The 21965-nt window shown below is 42.0% G+C and overlaps 1 protein-coding gene and 1 long non-coding RNA gene across 14 annotated transcripts in view; one reads left to right on the top strand and one right to left on the bottom strand.

The window, feature by feature from the left end:
• The window catches only part of CA8 (carbonic anhydrase 8), a 240120-nt gene that overhangs the window by 100672 nt on the left and 117483 nt on the right, over positions 1-21965 (bottom strand). The window contains exon 1 of one of the 13 annotated variants that reach the window (XM_057532111.1): positions 953-1384. The exons of 11 other annotated variants lie outside the window; for them this stretch is intronic. In XM_057532111.1, coding sequence (XP_057388094.1) covers positions 953-1052 — 100 coding nt within the window. In that variant the 5' untranslated portion in view covers positions 1053-1384. Of the gene's footprint in view, positions 1-952; positions 1385-21965 lie in introns of those variants that run through there. One more of the 13 variants, XM_007168572.3, reaches the window with a different exon arrangement.
• LOC130705524 (uncharacterized) lies at positions 909-16361 on the top strand. Its single transcript, XR_009005800.1, has 3 exons — positions 909-1043; positions 7362-7513; positions 16262-16361. It is a non-coding gene; the product is annotated as an uncharacterized LOC130705524 (long non-coding RNA).

The following is a 21965-nucleotide window of genomic DNA, read 5'->3' as shown; positions in this document are numbered from 1 at the left end:
TTAGAAAAAAAATGATACCACAAAAATTTCCTCTGCTCATTAGTTCAATTATGTGCAGTACTTGGGAAATTCCTATAACTCTCAGCGTTCTTGGTGAGAGCCAAAAACCTTAAATCTGTTGCTAGTGAATAAACACTTATCAGAAATGCGAACACAGTATTCTGAAGTGTGCATATGCGTATATACACATACCTGTATATTCATAATATATACATAATACTCTTTTCGTATTTTTATAATTCAAGTTGTAAACTCTACATCTGTTTCAACGTATGTAGCCAACATCAGCACCAGTAGTCAGCTCTGTTAGGAGTCCTACATCTTCAGGGATACATTTAGGAAACTAAACTTTTTATTAAAAGGGCAGCCCCCGTCTTGCCAGGTCCACTGATTCAACACTTAGGAAGACTTGAGCGGTGTCAGCATCCTCAGCGACTTTCTCCCCGCAGGCAAGCAAGAAACTAACAGTTTCACTAACGCTATATGAGAAAAGAATCTGAAAAAGAATGAATATATGTAGATGCATAACTGAATCACCCGGCTGTACATCTGAAACTAACACAATGCTCTAAATCAGCTATATGCCAATAAAATTTTTTTTTAAAAGAGACTAATAGTTTCACTAACGCTGTATTCTCAAGGTGTTGAGTACAGCACAGCGCCGCTCTTCTCGCTACTCGCAAGACGGAAATGTCACCGCCGCAGCCTTCAGGCTCGCCCTCCGGACCGCGGCAGGTGCCCACCGCTGCCCGGCGGCAAGGCCGGGCTCCCCGACGCGAACGCAGGCGGCGGCCACCCCCGCTCTCCCCGGAGCGCCTGGTGCCCCGAAACCGGCCGGGGGTGTGGGCAAGCGTCGGGGACGCACGCGGGAAAGAGCGGACGCGGGGCGCGCCGAGCGCGCCAGAGCAGCGGGACACCAGCGGCGCCAGCCTCCCGACGCGCGGCCGGTTACCTTCCTCGTAGCCCCAGTCCACACCCTCCTCCTCTTCCTCCTCATCCTCCTCCTTCTCCGGGAAGGGCACGGAATCTTCGATGAAGCTCAGGTCAGCCATGGGGAGGCCGTGGGTCCCCTCGGCGCTCTCGCCTGCGGTGCCTGCGCCTCTGCGAGGCTAGCGCTCCGGAGCGCCAGGGGGAGCGCGCGAGGGGGCGCACGGGGCGGTGGGAGCGCGCGTGCAAGTGGGAGCGCTCCCGCGAGTGGGAGCGCGCGTGTGTGAGTGAGGCAAGCGCGCGAGAATGAGTGTGAGCGCGTGCGGCGAAGGGCAACGTGGGTGTGACCGCGCGTGCGAGCGCGAGCGGCGCGAGGCGGGAGTCGTCGGGCGGCCGGCCCTGGGGGGGGGCGTGCCCGAGTCCGGCAGGAGCGCGAGAGAAGCGGCGGCTCCGAGAGCGCGATCAGGCGAGTTATAAACTCGGCCGGGGCGTGGCTGGCACGGGAGGCACCGCCCCCTGCGCTCAGGCGGGGGCCCGGGATGAACCGCATGAAAAGGCCCCGGGGCTCCGGGCCGAACCCACGGAAGCAGGAGAACCCACCCCTAGACACACACGCACGCACGCACGCACGCTCGGCCTCCCGCGCCCAACCCCGGTGCGCAGGGCCTAGGCCAGGGGCTTCCTACCCTAATTTAGTGTCATCTTATTCCAGGAAATACCACAAAGAAAGAAAGGGGTCGGGGAGAAGAGACACGAATTGCCCCGGATAAGAGTAAAAAAGAGGGCTGGGGAACCCTGTACCAAAACAAAGTTTCCCGCTCCGAATCTTAGTCGTTGAATATTTACTTTTTAATTCATCCTTAGAGACCAGCGGAAACGATTATGGAAAATTTTCCAGGGAAAGTATAGTTCCTAAAAACGCTTAAGGAAAAAAAAATTGTTTTAATCTAGAGAGGAAATTCAGGGAAATTTTTCCATTAAAAAAAAAAAGGCAAGAGGAATGAAAGACAGTAAAGAAAGGCTGTTTAGTTTTAGTTTTAAGCCTGGCTTAAAACTTCGGGCGCAGCTGACTGTGTACACAGCTCCCAACCACCTGGTGAAATCGTGTAAATAATGAAATGCACACATTACATAACAAACGGGAACTTTCCTGATCCAAAGAGTCACCTCTTGAATATGCTTCTCAATCCAGGGTGAATGACTTCAACCCCCTGTTCCAAGAGCTTTTAACTCAGAGCAGGTTAACCCGGCATTTTTAGAAGGTCCGTGTGCATAGTAAGCTCAGATTTGGACCTTAGGTAAGATTTTTTTTAATGTGCACCAAAATGTTAGCAGTTTGAATAGCGGGTTCCTAAATGATACCATCCTTATGAATGATTAATTCCTCGTGTAAGGATGGAGATGCTCACTTTGGAGATTTTTAATTTCTGTGTTCCTAGCCCTCACTGCCTACTCAGGCCTCCACTTTTGTAAAAAGCGACTTTATGGGCTATTAGAAATTTCTCCAGAAAATGGATTGGGACTGAAGGGGGTGGGGGGGAGGGGCGGACTCAACCAATTCTGCCACTTTCTGGAATGTTTGGCAAAATAGATAAAAGCTATTGGTCACCTTTAGCTTTGAGGATTTCAAGCATTCTTGTAATTTCTCTTTCGCCTTAACACAGAGACCAGAAAGTCCACCATTCAGAGGACTGATACACAGTTTGAGGGAGACTAAATTCATTCTTCACTCACTGCCTTTTGGTGTTCTTTAGTGGAGACCCTCCCTCCTCTGCACCCCAGTAAGCCTGGGATTGACAGAAGCAGAGGTCTACCCTAAAGATATAGCCTTTAAAAATAATAAGCACTGCCCAAAATATTAACCACTTTCCACTTCAGTTCTTCTAAAAGGAACATTTTCTTTTTCCATTTTTGAAAACTTTTTCACAGTCTTGAAAATTTCAATCGACTTTCTTTTTAGAAGTAGGTTCACACATTCATCAAATGCTGCAACTCATGGAACCCAGGCAGGATCTTGAGAACAAGATCACTTTGTGACCTTGAGCTCGTCAGCAGTGTCCATTCCCCTTTGCCCCCAAACCTGCATAGATGCTAGATTGCAACCACTGTGTGACCACCAATTTCATTTAAAGGATCACATGAATTATAGAGATGTTTACCAAACCAGAGGACAGCAAAATCTTGTGGGAAAAGCTCAGTTTTTCATGAGTAAATGGTGCGCCGTATCTACAACAGATAGGCTGAAAGATTGAATTGTTAATGCTGAATTTTGCAACTCATAGACAATTTTGCATATAGCCCATGATGTATCACCATTCATAAATACAGTTAGCTACTAGACAAACGTATGTTTACCCATATTTGTTCTTTGTGAATTTTTCAACATCATGTGTGTAATGTAACTCCTCTCTGCAAGCCTAGGATACCTGCCCAGCAAGCAACATATGAGCTATTCCACCATGCGTCCAAATATTCAATTAACAGGCTTAATTGCTTTGAGACTGTGTGCTTCAGAATTCTGCTAATTAACAGCACCTTAAGACCTTCTCTTCTCTGATCGCTGTACTATATTATCACTAAAGGTGGAGTTTCTATTTCTAGTTATTATAAGATATCTGTCGCCATAAAACCTAAACACACAGATCAAAGATATAGGCCATTGCTTTGATTTACAAGATAGAACAAGCACACCTAAATCCAATATCAGAGTCTAAAAATATTCATGCTCTATATTATGGATATAAGTACTACACATATCCCTCTGTATAATTTTAATGCATTTCAACCTAATATCATTTTTATTGATAATTCCTTAAATTAACTGTATATTGCTTGCTTTTAGTGTTTGCATCACTGAGGTCAAACCACGTCCTAAAACAATTTATTAAAACTAAGATATATGTAACTAATTACTATCCGATACTAAGAAAAGAGAAATAGAAATACCTAAAAGGAGCAAACTAATCTAGATATCACAGCACCGCGCACTTACACAGCCCTCTTCTCCCAATCTTTTCTCACCCTTTATCTACCTTCCCAAGGCTTTCTTACTGTACTGGTGAGTTTGGGCCCTAGAGTCATCATAAACAATCATTAACCTTCTTCTTGTGTGCACCTTGTGCTCTAGGAACACCTCAAGGATGGAGCTAATATTTGCATGTCAAGTAGCTTCAAACCAGATCGTCAATTTCTGAACTTCACCAACAATGAACTGTGTTCCTTTGTGTGCACCGCTGTGTTGTGGGAGACTCCAGAATGAATAAAATCCTGTTTCTGCCCTTAAAGAATTGACAGTTGTCTTGGGAGTGAGGAGGTGAGAGGAGATAATTAAGTGTAATAAAGGCAGTATGTTAAATAGAGAGGCAAGTACCATCACCATCTAAGGAAGACGCGATTCACATACAAGGGAATGATCCAGGAAGGTTTCTGGGAAAAGATAGCATTTGAGGCCCACCAAAAAAGACGAGTAGGGTATTTTGGTGAGCAGTGAGTGAGGGAGTACAATTACTGGCATGACCAATGATGCTGAATCATGAAAGTGCTTGTCATAGATCCATTTTCTTCTCTGAGAGCCTTCTGTGACCTGCCGAAACCCATCCACGATACTCAAAAAATGTGTGCTTCAGTGGGCTCACGTCTGAAGTAAGACGCTTCTCTGGTTGTTACGTTCGCTAATCTGATTTTTGTTTTGTCAATATAGATGTCAAAATTTTCCTCACTGTATACATTTTGATTTCTGAAGGTTTCAAGCTTTGTTTAGTAGGCAAGTTCTGATTCTTTCATATTTCTTTCTGCAACAGATTAATCTCGTATTTTGCCTGCTTCGAGTAGCATTTATCAACCTAATTTGTTTGACCTCATCTTGGTCTCTTATCTTCAGAATCATCAGCTTTTAGTCTTTGGGTTCAGTGTAGCTGTGGAAGATTGTACAGTAAGTCCCCTACATATGAACGAGTTCCGTTCTGAGACCGTGTTCATAAGTCCAGTTTGTTCGTTGGTCCAACAGAGTTAGCCTAGGTAGCCAACTAACACAATCGGCTATATAGTACTGTACTGTAATACGTTTATAATACTTTTCACGCAAATAATACATAAAAAAAAACAAAAAATAAAGAAAACATTTTTAATCTTACAGTACAGTATCTTGGAAAGTACAGTAGTACAGTACAACAGCTGGCATCCAGGGGCTGGCATCAAGTGAACAGGCAGGAAGAGTTACTGGCTGGAGGAGGGAGAGGAGGTGGGAGATGATAGAGCTGAAGGATCGTCAGCAATAGGAGACAGTGGGCAAGCTGCAATTTCACTCATGCGTGATATGGATGGAACGTACATTTGCATCTGTGAAAGTTCGCAACTTGAAGGTTCATATGTATGTTTTCTGTCATTCTCTGGCCCTCTCTGTGAGATTGTACCTCACAGCTTTGACCAATTAAATATCAGTGGAAGTGCATGCACCACTTCCCAAAAGAAGCTTTAGGAGTTATTCTGTGGTTCCACCACCATATTTGTCTCTCTGCCCCAAAATGACCCCGTCCAAGAAAGGCACTGCTTCTTCAGTCAGTCTGGATCCTGGAATAAAAGCCATGCAGAGAGCAGAACTACAGACACCCCAGAGTCAACCTATTATGTCAGTGAGAAACAAACCTTTGCTTGATAAGGCACTGAGGTTTCAGGGCTGTTTGTTACAGCAGCATAACCTAGCAAAAGCTGATTGTTACAGTAGCCATTCAGGTAAAGATGAGTTCAAGGGTAATCTTCCTTGGCTCAAATGCTTCTTTGCACCTGTCTTTTTTTCAAAGTAAAAGTACCTCTCTGACCTGTAAGGAAACTAAACAGCCTAAAGCAGTGCCCTTATCTCTGCCTTGCAAACTTCTTAGAAGCCCTGGCCCTAACTGGGATCCTGACAACCTCACCACACCATGAGAAAGCCCTTATCCATGGAAAACCCATCTCCTCCAGTAGACATGGGCCATAGTTCTCTTCACTTCTCTGAGATCACACCAGTTATGTCTGGGGCCCAGTGCCCCCTTCAGCACCAAAATGACAGAGGCTGAATCTGGGATGTCTGAGACCATTATATTGATGGCTCCACAATCTATCTTTATAACAAGCAAAACCTTATGCAGGGAGCCTTCCTAGTGTTTTGCCAAAGGAAATCGCCCACTCAAATGGTTAAAGTGCATTCATAATAAATCTGTGTAGATCTCTAGCCGTGAACTGAAGATTGTGTTTGAAGTACGTGTTGTATAACCTCCTCCAATAGACAATGAGCTCCTCTAGGGCAAGAGGTTCCTCTCATTTCTCTTTGCAGCCCCTCATGGTAGGACTTAGAACTTAGCTTCCACGTGCCACCTGATCAGCCTTTACCAATATATTAGTGCAATAAAAGTTACGATTGCTAAGGTAGAAGCTTTCAGGGTGCAGTGGGACCACGGAAAAGGGAGTGATCAAGTTTACTTGGTGCCAGGTGTGTCAATAGGGGCTTCGTAAAGGAAGTGACATGTGAGCTGGGTCTTAAAAGATAAATAAGTGTTCTTTTGCCCACAGAAGGGTGAAGGAAGCGAGGTAAGAAGGACATTCCAGTGAAAAGGAAAACCAAACAGCAAAAACTCGAATATAGAAGCCAGCCTGGGTTCACTTTTTGATCAAGTTTTTCTTTTTCTGTGGTGTTAATAGAAGACTTTCTGTGGTGTTAGTAAAAGGGCAAAATGACACCTTTAAATAGTATGTCTCTGTTTTAGTGATTTTTTTTTTAAGTCTCAAAATACTCTCATGACGTGAAATAAAGTACAAAGTAAATGATAGGCAGGTACATACTGTTTACAGAACAACAATACTAAAAATGTATTGAGGGAATTCCATGGCGGTCCAGTGGTTAGGACTCTGTGCTTTCACTGCCGAGGGCTGGGGTTCAATCCCTGGTCAGGGAACTAAGATCCCACAAGCCAAGCGGTATGGCCAGAAAAAAAAAAAAAAAAAAAAAAAAAATTATCCTCAAGGATACAGAGACCTTTACAACAAAAAAAATAGGTTTAAAAAAAAAATGTTTTGAGCCCTCTTGACATGACGAAATGATGCGATGGCCAAGTTAGAGTAGGCTGTTGGCCTGACTCATACTTCAATTCCCACAGCAACTGGGATGCCTCACTCTGCCCTACAACATGCTGTTGGCAGTAGGAGATGCGCTATGCCTGCTGTGCAAAATGGCAAAGCCAATTCATCGGAAAATAATATCTGGGCACTACAGTTGTCTCCAAAGATGGCTGCTGTGATTCCTGTCCTGTAGGCACATGAGAGGGGAGGCTGGTTCCCCTTCCCTTGAATCAGGGCTGGCTTTGTGACTTGCTTTGTCCAGTAGACGGCGGTAGAGTGACCCTGGGCCAGTTTGGGGCTTCGCCTCTAAGAGGGCTGGCCAATTCCTCTTTTGCTCTTAGGAACCAGTCATCATGGAAGAAACTCTACCACCCCAAGCCCGCCATGCTGTGAGGAAGCCCAAGCCAGCCACGTGACAACACCTGGAGCAGCACAGAGGCACAGGTGACTGAGACCTTCCAGCCCAGCTTAGCCGCCAGCCGAATGCAGCCAGGTGAGCGGCTCCACCCGACAGTGTGTGGGGCAGAGAGATTGCCCATCTGAGACCTGCCTGAATTCCTGGCCGACAGAATTGTGAGAAATCATAAATCATTGTTTTAAGCCACTAAGCTTTGGGGTGGTTAATTATGCAGCATAAAGAACTGAAACAGCACTGTGTCCCAGGCACTATGTCAAGCATTCCCCATAGATTGTCTCCTTTAAGTCTCATAAGAGCTTTAGTAATATCATTCCATGTTCAGATGAGACTGTCAGTGGCCATAGACAGAGGCGGTGGGTGACCTGAGATCTGCCTCTCTTAGAACCTGTGCTCGGAACTGCCAAACTGACTGCCTGCAGAGTTGGTGAACTCAGCCAATGTGCTCTGTCTCCACAACCAGGAGAATGTGGGTTGTAAAACAGTTAAGAACCAGACAGCAATTTAAATGCATACTCCAGCTCTAATGCATCCTGCCTCTGGGCAAACAGGGAGGTATGCTGGACCCATCTTGGCAGCTGGAGTCAAGAGGGTCAAAAATGGAAGGGTCAAGGAAGCTAAGAAAGGAAGCTTGGGAAAAGAGCCATACAAAACTGAAACTTTTTTTTAATTAAAAGAGTTTAATTTTAGGGTCAGGTTTTAGCCACTATTGTAACAAAATCCCATTCAAAGTATCATTAGTTATTCATCCATTCACATTTGCAACCAGCACTCAATGGGATATAAATTAAGTACCTCCTTAGCCATCTAACACGCTACTCCTCAAAAAACAGCCTTCAGGGTGTTTTATATTAAATATTTCTATTTCATAAAGAGTTTGTGTAATGAGGAGGAACCAGGGACACTAATGAAATACACAAAGCAATAAACATTCCTAATGCTATTGGAGCACAAATGTTGACATTATGGTAGGAACCCCATTGATTGGGCTTCACTAACCATCACTTTTAGCATAATTTTCAATGATGGAAGAAAGAGGTTAGCATGGTGCTGAGTACACACAAGGTACTAAACCAGACTGACTGCACTAGTTTCGACTGGGCCTTAATTATTTAAGGGGCAGTAACATACAACATTATAGCTTGATAGTCCCCAACTTGACAAAGGAGATAACAGAAATAGACTAAAACTACAACATGAGAGATTTAGGTGAGACACAATAATTATCAGATATAAAGAATTATCAAAAGTCTGATGGAAATACGTATCTTATTAAATGGATTATTATCTTTAGCATAATACACTATGTTGGAAGGTGGTATAGTATAATGGCTTTGTTGCTTAATAAGTTTGATCTTGATGAAGTCATTTAAGCTGTCTTTGCCTCATTTTCCTCATCAATTAAATGAGGACAATAATGGTACCAGACCAAACGCGGTGTTGAGAAGATTACCTAAGTTCATATAGATAATGCATCTGAACTAGAAGAGCCAGTTCTACTAGGATGCTTGTTGTGAAAATGCAGATTTGTTCCAATGCAACTGATATATCAGGGAACAATTTGAGCACACCAAGACTTCCCTGTTTGCTCAGGCCACTTTCTTTTCTGTGAGAAACATGAGACGGAAGCAGAAAAAGCTGCACCCAGTTGACCTGAGTCATGCGGGGACTACACACGTGCGCACATACACACACTCAGACGTCGGCCAGCTACGTCTGATGTGACAGTTCTCCATCAGACTTCAGGTGACCCTCCTTCCACCCCTTCACAGTAAGTCACAAGCTGCAAACACTTCCACAAGCAAACATCAGGTCTTTTCCAAGTTAAAATGCTGCACTTATTTTAGCATTTATGCATTTCTTAACCTTTGAAGTGTGTAAAAGCTGCTACCATTTTATTCCATTCCTTTGGGATTTTTTTAAATGTGTCACTGATGAAGGGTTTGAGTGTTGTGCCCCTAATCCCATTTTTCCCAGAAGCCCTGTGGCTGTTTTTGCCAATTTTTCATAGCACAGTGTTTTTTAGGAACACATGTATCACATTATAGCAAAACAGACTGTATCTGCCACTAATAAGCACTCAAATAGTGTAATTATTATTGTTGTAATATAAGAAACTGACATTTGGTGTATATGACCTGGCTATTTTCTTAGATCATTTTATCTTTGAGTTAATTTGATTATTGTCATCATTTAGTTTGAATACTGTCCATCTTGCTGTTATTAATGTTACTGTTGTTGTATTCGTATTCAGGAATATCTTTATGATTTGCATATTTGTGAGATTGCTCAAAGTATGTGAACCAGAGATGCCAAAAATTCTAAATGTTATTTAAATAAATCCAATCAATGTTAATCCTGTAAGCAGACACGGGAAAACCACACTTCACACCAAAGCAGGGGAAGGAGTTAGGGCTGGAAATGAGCACAGTTTGGGCAACAAGTATGAATCAAATACTACTGGACTTATTTACTCATTTAATCCTTGTGACAACTCTGTGATGTAAGTTTTATTACCACTATTTGACAGACGAGGAAACTGAGGCCCAGGGCGTTTATATAACTTCCCCAAAATGAAAGAAACAATGTGTGATGAAATTAGGATATGCACACAATCTGCTCACTTGAAAGATAGTATGGCTTCCATTACTCCAATAATAGAATGTTGTGACTCAAGAAGCATGTTGGACAACCAGTAAATACCTGCTGACAGATCACTGACAAGCTAAAATCTGTCTTTCAGAAAGGCATTTGACATTCAAAAGGTATTAGATCCCTACCCATGTACACAGTATAGTACCAAGATGTTAGCTAATTAGACCTTACCGTTTCTCACGACTGTTGCCGATTCCCTATTAGCTGTTACCCCTCCTAGATTCTCTCAATCTTGACTCTTCTATGCTCTCAAAATTCCCATGCACGCGCTGCACACAGAATTGATCTCAGCTGGGTTGAATCAACCTCTTCTATACCTACAACACCAGATACTTTCTGGTCCTCAGATACACCGTGTATTTCACATTGCAGGTGGTGTTTTCTCCACACAAATGGAGAACTCCTCTTGTTCATCTTCCTGTTCCCCCTCCTCAGCCCTTCTTAGCCCCTGACTATCTACAAAGCTCTGCTCAAGTTCTTCCTCCCTATGTAGGCTTCCCCCCACCTCCCACAGTTTGCCAAAGCAGGTGCTATTCTGGAAGCATTTGCACCATAATCATTGCTTCCATATCTTTCTCCAGCACTTGAGTATAAGCTCTCAAAAAACAGTGACTACATATTATTCGTCTTGGAATCCCCAAGACCTAGTAAGAGTCAGGTACTCAAAATAATGCTTGTTGACTAATGCACATGACCAGATTTTAATCATTTTTAAAATAACCTAGAACAAATGTTTTGGAAAGTCCATAATTTGACTCTAAAATGAACATTCTGGGTCTGCAAAGAGTGATTCAGAACACTCCCAGGCAAAAATAACTGAACTGTATTGTTTCATATACTGCACACTTTGAAGGTCAAAGTCCTAGTCTCATACAGAGTTTCTAAGCCACAATACATCTGAATCAGTTCTTTTTTATGGAACGCTTCATAAAATTTTATTACATTTTGAAAGTCTCTACATTTTATCTTTTAAAACCATTGATTTTTGTCCTCCTTGGGAATTGCCCCAGCTTGGAGAAGCTTCCCTCTGTAACAGAAGCCTGATGAGAACCTGCTGCCCCTGACCGGTGAGCACATCCAAGCCCATTTGTATTTGGAGTTGATGGAAACCATGTGCATTTGTGATGACTGTGAGAAAGTGGTCCCTGCTGTATTCCAGAACTTCCTAAGGAGAAGAAACTTTTGTTTCTGTGTAAGAGTCTGTGTTTCTTTGTATCTACTAAGAAGAATCTTTTGTCTTCTTGGCTACCAAGACTACCCAGACCTGTCTCCTTTTCCAGCACACGGAAGTATAACTCCTCCTCCCTTTTTTTTTCCTTTTCATAACTGCTTTGGCACTAACTGATGATCTTTGAGGGGCCAAACCAAAAAACTTGTGCAAGAAATATGAGTTTTGACAGCTTAAGTTGAAAAAGGAATACCTGATGGATATTGATGGATAAAACCATTGGCTAAGCGCCAATGGGCAAAGCCCTAACTGAAGTTCCCAAGGAGATCCCTAGATGCATTCTAGTTGGGAAATGGTGTGGCATCAGTAAATTAGTTGTAGACGTATTTGCCAATTTCTGGAATAATAAAATTAAGAAAGTCCCTTTTGGAGATTAGAAGATGTAATTTTAGGAAAAATTAAAAGAAAGTCTATTTTGTACAATTAACAAGTTTTGAAAAATTATGCTATAGTTTTAAAAATCTATAGTTTTCTGAAAGATTTAGATAAATTCATGGGTTCAATAGCCAATGGGTATGTTACAAAAGAAAAACAGGGCTATTGATGCCTCTGGGGTCTAACACATTGGAAAGTCATGTCCCAGCACTGAATGCCCTTTATAAGAATACAACAATGTGAAACTCCACTTTTGACTTATTCTTATGTTAATGTTTACACATTCTCAAAATCTGTAACCTTCTGTTGGAAGTCAAAAGCAAATAAAACGCTAGGTGCTCAAGAATGAGATAAAGATATAATAGAGGAAACTTTAACAAAGACTGAGGAAGGCAGAATCCTTTCGAGTCCACCCTGAAAGTCTTAATTTCCCTGAACAAACACCATTATCTCACAAAAACACGAAACAAATATCCAACACGCATATCCATTATCAAGAGAAGCATTTTTTGCCTTATGTGTAAATATCTTAGGTTTGTCTAAACGAGTGGTTTTTATTTTTTTTTTTCAGAATAAACTGGATTTAATCAATTTTATCAGATTCTTTCATGAGTCTCAGATATTCTTGTATCCTGTATTATTTTTTTCTTTCAATTTCCGTATATATATATATTTTTAACATCTTTATTGGAATATAATTGCTTTACAATGGTGTGTTAGTTTTTGCTTTATAACAAAGGAAATCAGCTATACATATATATATATATCCCCATATCTCCTCCCTCTTGCATCTCCCTCCCTCTCTCCCTATCCCACCCCTCTAGGTGGACACAAAGCACCGAGCTGATCTCCCTGTGCTATGCGGCTGCTTCCCACTAGCTATCTATTTTACGTTTGGTAGTGTATATAAGTCCATGCCACTCTCTCACTTTGTCACAGCTTACCCTTCCCCTGTCCTCAAGTCCATTCTCTACGTCTGCGTCTTTATTCCTGTCCTGCCCCTAGGTTCTTCAGAACCTTTTTTTTTTTAGATTCCATATATATGTGTGTTAGCATACCATATTTGTTTTTCTCTTTCTGACTTACTTCACTCTGTATCACAGTCTCTAGGTCCATCCACCTCACTACAAATAACTCAGTTTCATTTCTTTTTATGGCTGAGTAATATTCCATTGTATATATGTGCCACATCTTCTTTATCCATTCATCTGTCGACGGACACTTAGGTTGCTTCCATGTCCTGGCTATTGTAAATAGAGCTGCAGTGAACACTGTGTAAACCAGTGGTTTTTAAAGTGTGGTCCTGGACCAGCAGTATCACATCACCTGAGAAATTGTTAGGAATGCAAATTTCTGGGCTCCACTCCAGACTCACCGAATCAGAACCTCTGAGGCTACAGCTAGCGATCGTTTTTTAACAAGTCCTCCAGGCTTAAGTTTGAGAACCAGTGGTCTTAGACCTGTGCTGTCCAGTAAGGTAATTACAAGTTGCTATCAAGCATTTGAAACATGGCTAGTCCAAACTGAGATGTGTAGATAAGTGTAAAATTCACAATGAATTTCAGAAACATAGTACAAAAAAAAAAATTAAAAGATTTCACTAATGTTTTTATATTGATTACATGGTGAAATAATAACGAATTGGAATATCAGGTTAAACAAAGTGTACTGCTAAAATCAATTTAATCAGTTTTTAAAAATTTTTTAACCCACCTATAAGAAAATTTACAATTACATATGAGCTGCATTATATTTCTATAGGACAACACTACTCTAGACCAAGCTTCTTAAAAATGTAAAAATTCACTCCACGGAATTCCTATAGAAAATTATATAACCTCTGCTTAAATATTTTCAATGGTGAGGAATCCACAAGGGAACCTTCTGAACAGGTCTGTCATGTATATTGAATTAAGATCTGCCTTGCTGTAACTTCCTGTTTGTTTTTGGTTGTTTTGTTTGTTTGTTTGTTGTTTTGTTTTTTTCCTTTACCCTAGTTCTGACCTCCAGAACTACACAGAATAAGGATAACCTTTTTTTTTTTAATATTTTATTTATTTAATTTGGCTGCAGTGGGTCTTATTTGTGGCAGGCGGGCTCCTTAGTTGTGGCATGCAAACTCTTAGTTGCGGCATGCATGTGGGATCTAGTTCCCTGACCAGGGATTGAACCCAGGTCCCCTGCATTGGGCGCTCACAGTTTAACCACTGCACCACCAGGGAAGTCCCAAGGATAACCTTTTGCTTCATGACAATTCTTCAGTACTTTATAACTTGAATCACTGTCAACAACGTGTCTTTGTGTTTGCTAGGCTGAAAATATCCCCTGTACCATCATTTGTCCACATAATGCATGACTTCAAGAGCTTCTGCCTTCACAGTTACTCTCTGTTAAGCATGCTCCTCTTTGGAAATATCCCTCGTATAGGAAACATGGTCCACGTACTGGAAAAGGGCCAAAGTGATTTCTGGAGCTCAGAGCATTGTTACCAGACCCTCCGGGCTTATCTAATTCCAAAGGGGTGAGTACTTTCACTTGATTGACGAGGCTATTTTCCAAATCTGCAGGGATAGAGTTTAAGTTACAGAAAATGGGTAACAACACAAATGTCACATGCCCATAGCAGCGCAAATGATTCCTGTTCATGGCAATGCAAATGAAGTTTGTCTGGCAGAGAATATAAATCTCTATAAGTCAAAAACACATTTAAGTGGATTTTAATTAATGAGTTAAATAAAATATTTGACACATATTCATTTTATTTTTGTGATTTTACCTTTCTGAAAATTATGCTTTAACACTCCTGAAATAGGATTCCCAGCGCATAGGATAACGCAGCGGATGGGCACTGAGCACCGTGGGCTCCTCTCTGCTTGCCTCGCTACTCCACATCTCCTAACTCCAGAACTTTCTAACGAGCTCATTAGCACTACAGAAACAAAACATTCATTCTTTTCTTCACAGATGATACTCTAGCTAAGTTTCCCCTACCGAATACCTTTTATTTTATAACTCAGATGCTAGATTTTTTCCCTACACTTATGCCTTTTAAATTTAATGTTGAGAATTTGAGTACATTACTCCAACCTGAGGAAATGACTATCGTATCATTTATGTCTCTATCAAAATGCAAACTGGATGCCAAAAATCAATCAGAACTCAGGGAGGCGTTGGGTAAGCAAACTCTGCTTCCACAGGAGGGATTAGAGAGAGGAAGAGGGAGAAGACCCTCTATAGAAGCAAGGGCAAGCAGAGGCTGACATGGGTGTTGTAGGACTGAGACTTATACAGTCTGAGGGCGGGGCCTGCTCTTCTGGAAGAATAATTCACAGTTGTCCACTCTTCCTTATGTTATACATCAATAAAATGACTCTCCTAAATCTTTCTACTGAATTTTAAAAATCCATCCTAGAAGTCAGAGTACACTTCTTCCATGGAATAAGGTGGTCAGAGGGAGCAACTTTACTCCTTTTGGGGAAGTTTGCAGTTTGCCTTTCACAAATGTTAGCGACTGGATGGTTAGCCATGATTCCTCCTTTGTTTGGATTGTCAATTGGAAGCAGTTTGTATCTTGTTGGTTATTTGCGAGAAGAGGAGGGAAAAGAAACAGCATCAAAATACAACCTTGAAGTGAGTACACTTTATAAGTGAGGTTATTGCTAAATACGACTACTGTCCTTCGGGAAATACAAAATTATACCTGATTGATTGTAATGGTTGAAATTTTCCCCAGTGTTTTTCTATAATAATCATTAGCCAAAAACAACTCTCTAATCTTGTAATGCCAACACTGTACAGATTTAGGAGCTTTTTAGTACTAAGCATATAATAAATCGTCAAGAAATATTTTTTGATTGTCTTTGGATGTTAACTATAACATGTCCTGTGAGTATAAATTCCTGAACATTATTTTTAAATAAACACTCGTTTGTAGCAAAAAAAATAGAATAAAAATTTTACATTCATAATAAAAAATAATAATAATATAAAATTAAGAATATAAAATTGCCAGAGCGCCTTCAAGGGTCTTGCAAGTGACCCCGTGAAAGTAAGGGACCCTGATCTGAGCTTCTTTGGCTTCCCCGTGAATCTGTTCTGCATCAGCTAACTGGCTGGCACACAGCAGGTCCTCAGTACCTGGGCTGATTTATGCACGGTCACAGTTTTTATGTCATTGTTTCTGTGACTCCTTACCTCTTATGAAAGATATGTACAATGGACTTCCCTGGTGGCACAGTGGTTAAGAATCCGCCTGCCAGTGCAGGGGACACAGGTTTGAGCCCTGGTCCAGGAAGATCCCACATTCCACAGAGCAACTAAACCCGTGCGCCACAACTACTGAGCCCGCATGCCACAACTACTGAAGCCCACGCGCCTAGAGCCCATGCTCCACAGCAAGAGATGCCACCACAATGAGAAGCCCGTGCACTGCAACGAAGACCCAACGCAGCCAAAAATAAATAAATAAATACATTCATAAAAAAAAAAAAGATACAAGCCTCCATGCACCTATTCTTTATTAGGTTTGTTTAAAAGTTGTCCTGAGCTTATTCTGTTTTCTCTTTTAGATGTCTCATAAATAGCTCTTTTCAAGTGCCTGAAGTTAACTTGGGTTTTTCCCAGAGTGAAACAATGGGGAGACGGCTCTGAAAGCAACAGGTAAGTGAAATTGAGGATCAAGTTTATAAAAACAAGTTGTCTTACTTTTGTAATTATAATACACTAATAGGAACTTTCAGAAGAAACTGATTGAGGGCCCTCGGGGGCCAGTGGTAAGTCCTGGCTCCCTGGGCAGTCATGTTCCCGTGTGTCACCGTGGGTGGTGATGAGCCCAGCAAACTCAGATTTCTCACCCTGCCCTACGTATTTTCACCTTCTAATTCAATATTTTTAAACACATTAAAAGAAACGCCCAAGAGCCCTGAAAGTCAAGACCAATCACAAAAGGGAAGCCAGAGAGAGTACATGAGGGTGAAAGAGTTCCCCTTTGCCTCTGTGGAAGAAGAGAACAGAAGAGGCACGTGCTTTAGCGCTCACCGAGTGTCCCATCGTTTTAGTAACGTGAGGGAAAACCTCCTTCCGCGGTCCCTTTCACCTGCCAGCGTTCCATCCCCGCTTCTCGAATGCTCACTCTCCATGGGCTGGGTGGCCTTGTAAGAGGTAGAAGGCCATGCTGCTCATCTGCCTCTGTGCTGTCTCCCCAAGAGCTGAAGGGAGAGAAAGATCCTACTGCCCTGCATGCGTGTGTTGCCGATAATTTGGGTGGGCTTCTGTTCTCATTGCTGTAGGGTGAATGAAAGGGTGTGTGATCCCCCACGTGTGACTTTGAGTTTCAGCTGAGCCCACTTCTGGAACAGTTTATGACTCACACGAGCCCCCTTTTACGAGTCCAGGCCCCCACTTCATACCAAGAAAAGTGGTCTGTATAAGTCCACAGAACTGTAATGGCATAAATATTTAATGACCAGAGCACGTGTTCAATAACAGTAGAGTCTGGAAGATTCTTCCCTTTTAATCTCACTGTACAGTGTAGCCTGGTAGTATTTAGGACCAAATTCCAGCTCCCACGATTGCCAGCTGTGTAACCTCAGCAGATCACTTAAACTTTCTAAGCCTCACCTTCCCTATCTGTAAAACGCAGTAAGATGTAATAGCAACATTTACCTCTTATGTGATTATGGAGATAATGTATTTAAATAGTTTCCTGCACTGCCCAGGACACCTTCAGTGCTTAGGAAAAGGTCAGCTGCTGTTACAACATTTGTCATTTGTCATTATGTATTGTAATGACTTTTTAACCCTTATATTCAAGTGTACGTAACGTAAAGTTTACCTGTTGAAAGTGTACAGTTCAGTGGTTTTTACTGTATTTACAGAGATGTACAGCCATCACCATAATCTGAGTTGAGAACATTTTTATCATCTCAGAAAGAAACCTTAGGGACTTCCCTGGCAGGCCAGTGGTTAGGACTCTGCGCTTCCACAGCAGGGAGCACGGGTTCGTTCGATCCCTGGTTGGGGAACTAAGATCCCACATGCCGCACGGCAACCTTACGCCCATTAGCATCACTTCCATTCCCCCATCTCAACAACCCTCCACTGTGAACTTGAATAGAAGTGGTGACAATGGACATCCTTGCCTTAGTCCCAGTCTTAAGGGTAAAGCATTCAGTCTTTCATCATTTAGTATGATCCTTGTTGACAGTTTTTGGCATATTTATCAGTTTAAGGAATTTCCCTTCTGTTCCTAATTTGGTAAGTGTTTTTATCATGAAGGAGTGGCAGATTTTGTCAAATATTTTTCTGTGTCTGTGGAGGTGATCACGTAGTTTTTGTCTTTATTCTATTAATATGGTGTATTTCATTAATTGATTTTCTGATGTTAAACCAACCTTGCACTCCTGGAATAAATCCCGAGTTCTCATGGTGTCTAATCCTTGTTATATATTGCTGTATTTGGTTTGCTAGTATTTTAAGTATTCAAAGATAGGATTGTATGCCTTAATTAGGCCTAAATAACTAGGTGCGTGATACAGGCTATACTATGCGTCCAAAGGGGCTAAGACTGGATGAAGTCACATCCTGCTGTTTGTGAAGGATACAGGGGCCAAACTTAGAGCAGAAAATCTTCCCTGCTCTAATCATGTTACAGAAATCATGTTATAGAAATCTGCTGGGTTTTGCATTATTAGGACTACCAGGCACCACTTGCAAATATAAATAATGCAAAAATGTATTTAGTAAACCAAGAAATATATACAGCTACATATAATGGGTTCTCCACAAATATCAATTGATGGTGTTAAAATGATATGAAGAGAAAAATGCATGAGAAAAACAAATGTCTGGGCCTTGAGAAAGATGACAAAAAAGTGATCAAACATCTATTCATTCACTTTAAAAGCATTTGTTGATGCTTGTGCCAGACTCTGGGGGGATACCAAAAAGACTAAGATACAATCCTTGTTCCCAAGGGCTCCTAGTTAGTGTAGAGGGCAGAGCGATAAACAGATAGCTACATTTCAGAGCACTAAGCACAGAGTAGAAATATGTGTGAGGCTCAGAGGAAGCCCAGAAGGGGAAGTAAGGAAGTAAGTCAACCCTCCGTTGACTCACAGATGCAGAACTCGAGGGTATGGAGGGCTGACTGGATATTTATATAAGGGACCTGAGCATCCTCAGATTTTGGTGTCTGCAAGGGGTCCTGGAACCAATCCCCTGCAGATACTGAGGGACCACTGTAATGGCGAGAATGTGGAGAAATTGGTAGGCCTTGGTAATCAGTCCATAAATTTACTGTGTAAAGAAGTTCTAGAACTTTTTGATTGTTACATAGGTTTAGAAAAATGTATTTAAACAACGCTTCTATGGCACTATATGCCAGTCTAAGCATTCTACAATTGTTAATTCAATTAACAATCCAATAGGGTAGTGCTGTTATCATTCCCATTTTACAGATGAGAAAACTGAGTCTCTGAGAGGTTAAGAAAGTTGTCTGATTCAGACTGTAGGTGGTGGAAGCAGGATTTAAACCTAGGCATGCTAGCTTCAGTTTCCATGCTTTTACCACTATGCCAGGCCAGCGTAAGAACTTGACTTTTAACCTGATATGTGTCTCAGGAAATGCTTCTAAAACTTTAATGGGCATACAGATCTTTGGGGATCTTGTTAAAAAGCAGATTCAGATTTAGTAGGTCTGATTTGGGGTCTGATATTCTGCATTTCTGACAAGCTCCCAGGGGACGCCAGTGCTGGCAGTCCAAGGACCACACTTTGAGTTTCAAGGGCCTAAGATCTGCTGTCATTATTTTAAAATATAATATACTCAGGAGTTCCCTGGTGGCCTACTGGTTAGGATTCCAGGCTTTCACTGCCGTGGCCCAGGTCCAATCCCTGGTCAGGGAACTGAGATCCTGCAAGCTACGCAGCACAGCCAAAATATATATATATAATATATTATCATATTATCATAATATATTATCATATCATATATATCATATATTATCATATAATATATATATTATATATATCTAGTATATGATATATATTATATAGTCTATAATATATATTATAATTATATAATATCTATATTATCAAAACAGATAATCCATTTCCAGGCCTTATAAACCAAGCATTCTATACATACATGTCCTTAGTCCACTGAAAACTACTGCTATGAATAGCATGTATGACATGAGGTTATTGTGGATATCTGTGCATCATCACTGGGTCCAGATTCATCTCCTCGATAAAAAATAGTGAAACTTAGGGGCCTTCCCTGGTGGTGCAGTGGTTAAGAATCTGCCTGCCAATGCAAGGGACATGGGTTCGAGCCATGGCCCAGGAAGATCCCACATGCTGCAGAGCAAGTAAGCCTGTGCACCACAACTACTGAGGCCTGCGCGCCTAGAGCCCGTGCTGTGCAACAAGAGAGGCCACGACAATGAGAAGCCCGTGCACCGTAACGAAGAGTAGCCCCCGCTCACCACAACTAGAGAAAGCCCGCGCACAACAATGAAGACCCAACACAGCCAAAAATAAAAAAATAATTAATTAATTAATTATTTTTAAAAATAGTGAAACTTAAATCACACTCTCCTTTGACTAACAGAACTGACTTTTCCACAATGCCTCATTTATTTTACATATTGCAGTTCCTCAAAAGTTCCATAAATGATTCTGTAGTGTTCTCTTTTCACCCATTAAATAGGCAATTTCTCTTTTCTTGGAAAAATTCAGGACTTATCCCCACTCTTTGAATACAAATGACTTCCAAAGGCTTTGCAGAGGGAGGGCTTGTTTCTTTTGAGGAACCTGAGTCATGAACCACTCTCTAAGAATCCACTCTATGTCCATGGGTTATTTCACAATTCACGGCAACTTCCAAAAATTTAAATTGGAGAAAGTAGTCAGAGCTCAAGAAAGTGTTTTGATTTTTAAATGATTGCTTTATATTTGTGCCAAATGATATTGTGATAATAGGAGCTGAGGTTCACAGCGCGTTCTCTGAAAGCAGGCAGTCCTGTAAGCACAGGCTAACTTCCTCACGCTTGCGCTGCAAGACTGTTCCCATGTATTCCTGATTGTTCAGCGTTGTAAAACAGCTAACCATCTCTTGGGACTTCCCTGGTGGTCCAGTAGGTAAGACTCCGCGCTCCCAATGCAGGGGGCCCGGGTTCAATCCCTGGTCAGGGAACTAGATCCCACATGCCGCAACTAAGACCCAGCACAGCCTAATGAATAAATAAAAAGTCAAACTCAGTTTCTAGTTCTTTCCTAAAAAAAAAAAATAGCTAACCATTTCTAGTGTTTATAAATAAGAGATACATGGGACCTCCCTGGTGGCCCAGTGTTAAGAATCCACCTGCCAATGCAGGGGACACGGGTTCCATCCCTGGTCCAGAAAGATCCCACATGCCATGGAGCAACTAAGCCCGAGAGCCACAACTACTGAGGCTGCACTCTAGAGCCCACGAGCCACAACTATTGAGCCCACGCTCTGCAACTACTGAAGCCTGCGCGCCTAGAGCCCGTGCTCCGCAACAAGAGAAGCCACCGCAATGAGAAGCCCGCGCACCGCAACGAAGAGTAGCCCCCGCCCACCACAACTAGAGAAAGCCCACACGCAGGAATGAAGACCCAATGCAGCCAAAAGTAAATAAACTTTTTAAAAAATAAATAAATAAGAGATACATGGTCATCAGTGCTCAGTAGCAGTTATTATTACCCAATGTTTGGTTGAGTACACGGGTACACAGAGAGGTGAAGCAGATTGCCCAAGGTCACACAGCTGGTAAACATGAGAGCAAAACCTGAAACCAGGAAGTCGAGATCCAGAGCCAAGCTCTGAACCACCAGGTTTTGTTGCTTCTCAAGAGTGAATGAAACCGGATAAGAGCCCTTATCAGAGAGAAACGGCGGCCTCATTTATCCATGACATCAGCTGTGCTTTCAAACCTACAAAGTAAAATGTGGAACGAGTCAACCAAAAGTTTCGCGAGTCAGCAGCAGGAAGTGGAACCATCACTCTTCAAACAAAGTAAGAGCGAGAGCTCCACGTACCTGGCCTCGGCCTGTGCCCCAAATGAAACGGACTAGAAGGGTTGGGGTCTCGGGTAGAGAGCCTGGATGAGGGCCCCATCGCTGAAGAGCAGCTCATACGAAGGGGAAGTGGCTGCACGTGAGAGGCCTAGATGGAGTCTTCCCATAGACGATATGAACTGTGAGAGACTTTGGACGGGAGTAAGGCCAGGTCTGCCCTGGGCACATTCT

Source organism: Balaenoptera acutorostrata, chromosome 17 (assembly GCF_949987535.1).
Source record: "Balaenoptera acutorostrata chromosome 17, mBalAcu1.1, whole genome shotgun sequence".
Taxonomy (NCBI): Eukaryota; Metazoa; Chordata; class Mammalia; order Artiodactyla; family Balaenopteridae; genus Balaenoptera; species Balaenoptera acutorostrata.
The sequence above is the reverse complement of the archived record's forward strand: the minus strand, read 5'-3'. Positions and strand labels throughout refer to the sequence as shown.